The sequence below is a fragment of the Anguilla anguilla genome, chromosome 16, assembly GCF_013347855.1.
Source record: "Anguilla anguilla isolate fAngAng1 chromosome 16, fAngAng1.pri, whole genome shotgun sequence".
Classification (NCBI taxonomy): Eukaryota; Metazoa; Chordata; class Actinopteri; order Anguilliformes; family Anguillidae; genus Anguilla; species Anguilla anguilla.
The window spans coordinates 3,959,144-3,969,143 of record NC_049216.1 but is presented as its reverse complement, the minus strand read 5'-3'; the positions used below and the strand labels follow the sequence as shown (position 1 = coordinate 3,969,143).

Sequence of the window (10,000 nt, the reverse complement as noted above, 5' to 3'; positions counted from 1 at the left end):
ACAAGCACTACTGACCCCTGAACACTGTACCACACAGGCACTACTGACCCCTGAACACCGTACCACACAGGCACTACTGACCCCTGAACACCGTACCACACAGGCACTACTGACCCCTGAACACTGCACCACACAGGCACTACTGACCCCCTGAACACTGTACCACACAGGCACTACTGACCCTTGAACACCGTACCACACAGGCACTACTGACCCCTGAACACCGTACCACACAAGCACTACTGACCCCTGAACACTGTACCACACAGGCACTACTGACCCCTGAACACCGTACCACAAAGGCACTACTGACCCCTGAACACTGTAGCACACAGGCACTACTGACCTCTGAATACCGTACCACACAGGCACTACTGACCCCTGAACACAGGCACCACACAGGCACTACTGACCCCTGAACACTGTACCACACAGGCACTACTGACCCCTGAACACTGTACCACACAGGCATTACTGACCCCTGAACACTACCACACAGGCACTACTGACCCCTGAACACCGTACCACACAGGCACTACTGACCCCTGAACACTACCACACAGGCACTACTGACCCCTGAACACCGTACCACACAGGCACTACTGACCCCTGAACACTGTACCACACAGGCACTACTGACCCCTGAACACCGTACCACACAGGCACTACTGAACCCTGAACACCGTACCACACAGGCACTACTGACCCCTGAACACCGTACCACACAGGCACTACTGACCCCTGAACACTGTACCACACAGGCACTACTGACCCCTTAACACTGTACCACACAGGCACTACTGACCCCTGGACACTGTACCACACAGAACAAATGACCCCTGAATACAGTACAGCACAGACACTACTGACCCTTGAATACAGCACAGCACAGACACTACTGACCAGTGAATACTGAATAACAGACACCCCTTGACCGCTGCACTCAATGCAAGAGATATCCAATACCGAAACAGTTCTACTGCTTGTATGTACGGTATAACAGGCACCTCGAACATCAACAGGCATCCCCTCCATCCTGACAATTCAAATCTACACACACTTCAAAACGCAGACAGCTACAGCACATACATTCAGTTAAAAATAACACAAAATCCAGGGCTGCTGGGGCGGCTCATCCTTTTAAGGCACCGTTCTGGTGCATGCACAGGGCCCACAGCCTGGGATCGAACCCCGACCCACACCAAGAGCAAGCGCGTCCGGTTCGCCCCGCGGGGAGGCAGACAATCGCCGGCAGCAGCACCCGGAGTCAGGGAGCTTTCAGTCAGCCCAGATTCCGCTCTCACCTCTCTCTAGTGAACCCTGCTGGTAGATCCGGTGACCGCGGTGCGCGTCCGTCTAAGCATCTCCTCCCCGCTGCTTCGCACCCCAGGCGCGCGGACCTCCGCGCACGCGCCGCGAGACGCACAGGCGGGGTTCGTCGCCCCTTTTTTTACGCCACAGCAGTGGCCGCGGCGACGGTCGCGGTCACGGCGACCGCGGGGGACGCCGGTCGCGGTCGCTCAGCCGGAGGAGAGCGAGCCACGGGAGCGGTTTCTTTTTTTTTTTGGCACCGCCTGCCGCCGCCGACAGCGACGAGTTTTGGGATGACTAAGCGGAGGCCGACCCCCCAGCCTCCAGTTTCCCGGACTTTACGGCAAAGAAAACTCCGGGAATAAAAACGCCTGCGTAGGAACGCGTGAGCGGAGGGGGGGAGAGGGGGGCAATCTCAGAGATACCGCGGTGGAAATAAACAGGAGCTCCGAGCAGCAAACGGGAAAGGCTCTTCTTGGGTAAACACTCCAGTTGGACGGTATGCAGGGTCGGAGTCCTGATCTATGCGGTCACTTCTGGCACTACGATCTTTACTTCACTCTAGTGTGTTTTTTTCTGCACCTCCACCTTGAACTGATGCACTTGTTGTACGTCGCTCTGGATAAGAGCGTCTGCTAAATGCTAATGCAGAGTGCAGAGCTAATGCTAATGAAGAGAGCACAGTTAATGCTAATGCAAGCACACAGTTAATGCTAATGCAGAGTACAGAGCTAATGCTAATGCAGAGAGCACAGCTAATGCTAATGCAAGCACACAGCTAATGCTAATGCAGAGTGCAGAGCTAATGCTAATGCAGAGAGCACAGTTAATGCTAATGCAGAGAGCACAGCTAATGCTAATGCAGAGTGCACAGCTAATGCTAATGCAGAAAGCACAGCTAATGCTAATGCAAGCACACAGCTAATGCTAATGCAGAGAGCACAGCAAATGCTAATGCAGAGTGCAGAGCTAATGCTAATGCACACAGCAAAGCTAATGCTAATGCAGAGCGCATGGCTAATGCTAATGCAAGCACACAGCTAATGCTAATACAGAGAGCACAGCTAATGCTAATGCAAGGACACAGCTAATGCTAATGCAGAGAGCACAGCAAATGCTAATGCAGAGTGCAGAGCTAATGCTAATGCACACAGCAATGCTAATGCAGAGAGCACGGCTAATGCTAATGCAAGCACACAGCTAATGCTAATGCAGAGAGCACAGCTAATGCTAATGCAGAGAGCACAGCTAATGCTAATGCTAATGCTCGGGCCAGACAGGCATGCAGCTCATGCAGGGCCGAACCTGGGCTAATCTCATACTGCGCACAGAGCTAATCAGCGTGCGGGTCCCCCTGCGTCAGCACACCGAGTGCCCTCCCACACCACCAGATTACTGTCTCCCAGTGCCACGGCCCATCCTCCCCTGCCCTCGAGAAGGGGCTCGGCCCGTATTAAGCGTCTCTAAATGGGTTCTCTCTCTTTCCCCCGGGGCAAAAACATGATCCCGAGCTTGGGGAGTCATGCGAGCTGTAAAAAAAAAAAAAACGAAACATAAATATGAAAGACTACTTTTGAACCGACGGCAGCGCTTGTGAAACTGATACAGGGTTGTGGTGTAGGGATGGGGGCGGGAGCGGGACCCGTGGGGGAGGGGGGGGGGGCAGCGAGCACCAGTCCCCAAGAGTGCGTAGCTTTAGACCAGCCCGAAATTGCTCAATCTGCAGCATGGTCCTGCGACTGCAGCACTGGGGGTGTAACCCAACACCGCATGCCCCCCCACCACCCCCCACACACCCTTTCATCCAGCTTCCCCCGCCCCCAGGACCTCCCTCCCTGCCTCCAGGAACCACAGCTGTAATCTCATCAGGGCCCCCGCCACAAAAGCGTGGGCCTGGCAGGACGGGGGGCACACACCCTAAACCTGCCTAAAAAAAAGAAGAGAAATGAAGGGAGGGAGGGAGGGGTGTAGATGGACTGCCATCTCCCTTCAAACATAAAGGACTCCTCAGGGAAAGGAGGGGATGCCGGCACGTTCTGTGAGCGGAGGGACGGGGGGGGCAGATTCCAAATCAGAGTGCATCATGGGGACTGTGACGGCATGGGGTATGACAGTTCACTGGCTTAAACTGAACAGGGTCAGGTTCTGCTGTGTGAGGGGGTGAACGCAACGCAAGACGGACAGACGGTCTCGTGGACAACTCGGCAGCGGGCAGGCAGAACTAGTCGCACGGCCGAGCAGCTGTCGAGGGTAACCCGGCGGCGAGTGTGCAGTCGCAGGAAGGCCGTGGGGGAGTGCCTCATCGGCACGCCGCAAGGTATCGGAGCCCCAGGCGAAGCAGACCCGTTACCTGATCGTACTCCAGCGCGCCGGGGTAGAGCGGCCATCCCAGGAACAGCTCGGCGATGACGCAGCCCAGGGACCACATGTCTATGGCTTCGCAAAAGGCCAACCCCAGGATGATCTCCGGAGCCCTGTGGAGAGGCAGACGAGACAAAAAACTCAACGCTGTGGACAGACGAGACCAATCAGACGAGACCAAACTCAACGCTGTGGACAGATGAGACCAAACTCAACGTTGTGGACAGACGAGACCAAACTCAACGCTGTGGACAGGCGAGACCAAACTCGCTGTGGACAGATGAGACCAAACTCAACGCTGTGGACAGGCGAGACCGAACTCAACGCTGTGGACAGATGAGACCAAACTCAACGCTGAGGACAGATGAGACCAAACTCAACGCTGAGGACAGACGAGACCAAACTCGCTGTGGACAGACGAGACCAAACTCGCTGTGGACAGACGAGACCAAACTCAACGCTGTGGACAGACGAGACCAAACTCAACGCTGTGGACAGACGAGACCAAACTCAACGCTGAGGACAGACGAGACCAAACTCAACGCTGAGGACAGACGAGACCAAACTCAACGCTGTGGACAGACGAGACCAAACTCAACGCTGTGGACAGACGAGACCAAACTCAACGCTGTGGACAGACGAGACCAAACTCAACGCTGTGGACAGACGAGACCAAACTCAACGCTGTGGACAGACGAGACCAAACTCAACGCTGTGGACAGACGAGACCAAACTCAACGCTGTGGACAGACGAGACCAAACTCAACGCTGAGGACAGATGAGACCAAACTCAACGCTGAGGACAGACGAGACCAAACTCGCTGTGGACAGACGAGACCAAACTCAACACTGTGGACAGAGGCCTTCAAAAGCCATTGAGGGGAGACACGGGAGTGCAGACAAGACAGAATCTTTAAGAGCACAATGAACAGGAGACAAGTACAGTTTTTTATTTGTCTTGTTTTACCACAAAAGCCCTTGAGCTTCAATGTTTCCTTATTGGCATGATTTTTTAAACACACTGAAAGTTCTTATCAAGCTCCACTGTGCTGTGGCCTCATCAACTAATAAAGTTGGTTCAAAAACCTCTCAAAGAAGCAGTTTTTTTGCTCCACAGAAGAACATTTTTTGGAGCTACGCCGTTTTGGCAGGACGCCACTGATACGGACGCTGATCCGAACAGGAGCCGGCCGCGCGGTCACGTGCTCCAAACACAGGAGACACTCGACACTCGGGAGAGACGTATCCAGGTTACACGAACGCGCGCAACACACCTTCAACGGCCCCAAGCACGTCACGTCAGGGAGTCCGAGGGTAACTCTAAGCGTTAGCGTTAGCCTTCGGGGAAAGCAGGTTATAAAACCAGGGATGCGTCGACAGCATCCAGTGGCCCCTGTTACCCCTGTCAAAAAACAGGTTTATCCCCGCCACGTACAGGGGCACAGGTGCACGTGAGCGCTACCCGAGGCTAGCCCGGCGCCAACTGCTCGGCGGTGACGACCTCACCGAAACGAGACGCGGCGACGGACCTCTCTCCGTCGTCGGGCCGATCCTTTCGAGCTGACCGTCTCCGTAGAAACGACCTCCCCCGTAAAGCAGGAAACGGGCCTCCGCTAGAGAAAGGGCTCGGTGGACCCAAATAAGGGCGTGTGTGAAAAACGTGTGCAACCGAGCGTGTGGGGTGGCCGAACTGAGCCATAATGGACGCCCCCCCCCCCCCCCCCCCCCCCACCACCAACCAAATGGGGCAGGGGGGTGGATCTCCCGCTGCGGCACCTTTCCGATCCCGTCGGCCCTGTCGCCACGTCTCACCATCGCTGCTTTCTACTCATCCGAATAAACATGATGATTTCGTACAAAAGAGGGGGTACGACCGTCCGCTTTCAATTAAAGTAACGAAGGTGCTACCGACACACGCGCAGTGAAACAAAGTCCAACTCGGTGAGCCCGACTCCTTTTCGAAAAAGCTGTAAATCTGCCTAGACTGTGTCTAGACTGGGCCCATCCGCTTGAAACCGTATTGAAAATTTGGCGAGAAATGGCGAAGCGTCCAAAAGCAGCGGCGGGGAACGGGCCGGGGCAGGCCTTCCGCTAAGCGCGCGGGCTTCTTGCGCCACACACGGAGGGTATGGGGTGGGGTGGGGGGGGGGGGAGGGGTGCTCTTTCATCTAAAAACGCCCGACAGCTTTTTTTAGCCGGCCTGCTAGGGGGGGGGGGGGGAACCTCATCCCACAGACGAGAGGAAACAGCAACAGTTACAGCGGAGGAGGCGGGGTCAGAACACCCAGCGGAGAGCGTAGGGTGTGTGAGCGTTTAGGGGAGAGCGTGGGGTGTGTGAGGGTTTATGGGGAGAGCGTGGGGTGTGTGAGTGTTTAGGGGAGAGCGTGGGGTGTGTGAGTGTTTAGGGGAGAGCGTGGGGTGTGTGAGGGTTTATGGGGAGAGTGTGGGGTGTGTGAGCGTTTAGGGGAGAGCGTGGGGGGTGTGTGAGGGTTTAGGGGAGAGCGTGCGGTGTGTGAGCGTTTAGGGGACAGCGTGGGGTGTGTGAGGGTTTAGGGGACAGCGTGGGGTGTGTGAGGGTTTAGGGGACAGCGTGGGGTGTGTGAGCGTTTAGGGGACAGCGTGGGGTGTGTGAGGGTTTAGGGGACAGCGTGGGGTGTGTGAGGGTTTAGGGGACAGCGTGGGGTGTGTGAGCGTTTAGGGGACAGCGTGGGGTGTGTGAGCATTTATGGGGACAGTGTGGGGTGTGTGAGCGTTTAGGGGAGAGCGTGGGGTGTGTGAGGGTTTAGTACAGAGCGCTGGGTGAGTGTTTAGGGGACAGCGTGGGGTGTGTGAGGGTTTAGGGGAGAGCGTGGGGTGTGTGAGCGTTTAGGGGAGAGCGTGGGGTGTGTGAGCGTTTATGGGGAGAGCGTGGGGTGTGTGAGCGCTGGGTAAGCCAGACATTTCATTCATCCGTACGGGACCTCATTTAAGGAAGGAGGAACCTGCCCTTTTTTTTCCCTCAAGCTCATTTATCATCTACTTAGTTTTGAATACGTTTTTTGTTCATTTGTCAAGCACCCCGTCGAGCACTGGCACATCGTTGTAGCCCACGGCAACCACCTGTCACGAAAGCCCGAACAGGCAACCGTCGTACAGACAGCCTGCAATTACAACCGAAAGAAATACGGTAAGCGGTAAATGGACCGCATTTACATAGCGCTTTGGATAAAAGCGCTTTACAACTGATGCCTCTCATTCGCCAGAGCAGTTAGGGGTTAGGCGTCTTGCTCAGGGACACTTCGACACGCCCCAGGGCGGGGTTCGAACCGGCAACCCCCCCCGACTGCCGGACAATCGGGTCTTACCTCCCGAGCTACGTCGCCCCATATCACCGGAGGACTTCGGATTACGTAACTCCGTCGAACATTTAAAGCGCAAACGTTTCCGTAGCGCTGCGGGGGGGGCGGGAGAGAACGGGACTCGGGAATCGCGCGAACGTCCAGAGAACACGCGGACGCCTCCGTGTACGAACACACACACTCTCTCTCAGGCACACGCATACACACCTGTAAACGCATACACACTCACACACGCACTTACATTTACACACGCTCGCTCTCTCGCGCACACGCACACACACATGCAGACGTGTACACACACACACACACACACACACACTCCCAGACTGAACAATGAGAAATTTCCCGTCTTGCACGACACTGCTCTGCTGCCCTGCTCGTCTGGACAGGTGCCAGGAAAGCCCTCGTCCGTCAATCCTGCGACCGGCTCTGTTTTTTTTTGGGGACCGTCCCGTGCCGCGTGCCGGGGGGGAAGGTGCGGGAGGCCGAAAGCTGCGATGACGAGCCGCGCTGGGGGGCGGCCGCGCTCCTCTTCGCCGAGGCCCCCGTTTCGTGACGAGCGGCGATCCCCCGCACGCGCGCGGAAGCTTCCGGAAGGAAACGCCGAGTCAGCCGCGCTCTCCGCCCCGGGCTTAGTCAACAGCGCAAAGCTGAAAACGCCCCTCGGAACACGACGCGTTTTCTCCGGCCCGCCCCTTCGGAGGCGGGGCCTTAGGGGCCTTCGTCGCCACGGAAACCGTTCGGCGGCCGCGTCCGTGGCGCTAACCCCCCCCCCCCCCACCCCCGGCCGGTCTTAGCCTGCCGAAACGGCTCAGGGGGGCGCCGTGGAAACCGAAAAGGGCTACGACACCAAACCTGGCACCACCCTCCCTCTCATACAGGAAACACACTGGGGTTTAAAACAAACAAAAAAAACAAGATGGAGTCAGCAGTGCAGTACGCTGGCTAGAGAACTGGGCTTGTAACGTTGCAGGGTGTGATTCACAGGTGGGGCACAGCCATTGCCGTTTATGAGCGCGGCATTTGCGTTCCCATGGGAATCTGAGAAATTCGGCGCATCACAAAAAAGGCTAGAAAGAGACGGGCCGAGTGGCTTGGGGCAGGAAAGGGCTGGCGGGGGATGCTGGGGGGGCGGGGGATGCTTTGCCTGTTGGCGGGTGGGGGGGGGGGGTTAAGGTGGCTAAGATTCATCAGGTTACCACATCATTAGCATCATAAAGCAATGCACTGGGCACAGAGTTGCTATCAGTGAAAGGTAAGTGTCTTCCCAAATCTAGAAGGAACAACTATCAGACCCTGGGTCAAATACATATTTGTTTTGGATTCAAGTACATTTCTGTGCTCTATTGATCTTGCCTGGTGTAACTGAGCCTGCCAATATGACCAGAAGGCGGGGTTTGCACTCTTTGAGAGTTTTTTTTATTTATTGATCAGTAAAGCTTAGGAAAGCATTTGAATCCAAAACAAATACGTATTTCACCCAGGTCTGATCAAGACGAGACTAAACTTATTTGGGTAATTCTCCCTACCATTCAACAGATGCTCTAACTCAGTGGTGTCAAACTCGTTGCCATGGAGGGCCGTGTGTATGCAGGTTTTCATTCCAGCCTCAGATCTTGATTATATAATTAGTTAAATTATTTGCTGAATTAGGGATGCAGGTTTGTGCACAATGGTGACCCGACGTCTATGGTGACCCGCATTGTCTAAATAAAAATTTTCTTATATTCTGTGCTTCAATGCAGTTAAACGCATATGGCTGAATGAGCAATTGGACTCAATTAAGGCAGCATTAATTGGTTGGAATGAAAACCTGCATACACACGGCCCTCCATGGCAACGAGTTTGACACCACTGCTCTAACTGCTCTAACACAAACACACGCTACCACCCTTTACACTCCCTTCCCACACTCCACTGCGAACAGACCAGTCCGCACGGCGTCGTCGTATCACCACCGACGTCGCTTCAGTGTTGAGGTTCTGCTGTGAAAGCGTACGCGTTTCGGCGCGTCCGATCCCCCCCCGCCGGCGGCTCGGGTCGCCATGGAAACGCCCGTAACCACGGCAGCGGCCCGCTCCAGAAGACGTCAATTAAGCCGTCTGACGGCAGCAACAGCTGAGCCCGCTTCGAAAACAACGTTTTATTTATTTTTATTTTTTTCTCAAACTCCCTTTGTTAAAATTTCGCCCGCGTTCCTAACGGCTGGCTCCTTTTTTTTTTTTTTTTTTTAAACGAAACGACCGAAGGGGGAGGCACGTGGCGCTCGTTCTCCATCCACGAAACCTCGTGCTCCTCTCCTGAAGGAGAAAGAAGAAAAAAAACGCAAAAGACGCACGAGAGAGCTAATTCTTTTGGCGAATTGCAAAGAAACGAAACGACCCCGTCCTTTACTTTACATTACATTACATTACAGGCATTTAGCAGACGCTCTTATCCAGAGCGACTTACACAACTTTTTACATAGAATTTTACATTGTATCCATTTATACAGCTGGATATATACTGAAGCAATGCAGATTAAGTACCTTGCTCAAGGGTACAGTTTAGTGAGTTTACTTCTCACCGATGGAGCACCCGCATTTCATTTTCAGGTTTAATTCGGGTTTATTTTCAGGTTTTGTGCGAAGGTAGAACCACCGTGCTGTTTGTGCAAGTCTGTTACAGGCGCTCGAAATATAGGCAACCCACGTGGAAATGGAAAAACCGACGGTTTTAATAGTCAGAATTTCCCCAGACCTCCCGCCCTCTGCATTTGGAATCTGCCCCCCCACAAGGGGGGGGGAGGGGGGGGTTTAACAGTATCCCGGCACAGTCTAATGTCCCGCTGTCAATCACTTCTGCATGAAGAAGCACACAGAAACACACAGGAAGTGACACGTTACAACACAGAATCACGGGTTCGCCCAATGCCAAATCTTACGCTTCAGCCAGGCGGCTCACAGGAAATGACCTCAGCACAGCTTGAAATAAAGTTTTGAATAAAAATA

General features: G+C 54.5%; 1 protein-coding gene across 1 annotated transcript in view; it reads right to left on the bottom strand.

The window, feature by feature from the left end:
- Window positions 1-10,000, bottom strand: part of LOC118215406 (homeodomain-interacting protein kinase 3-like) — a 54,946-nt gene that overhangs the window by 18,194 nt on the left and 26,752 nt on the right. Inside the window, exon 3 of the mRNA XM_035396167.1 lies at window positions 3,662-3,785. Within this exon, the coding sequence (XP_035252058.1) occupies window positions 3,662-3,785 (124 nt within the window). The remainder of the gene's footprint in view (window positions 1-3,661; window positions 3,786-10,000) is intronic.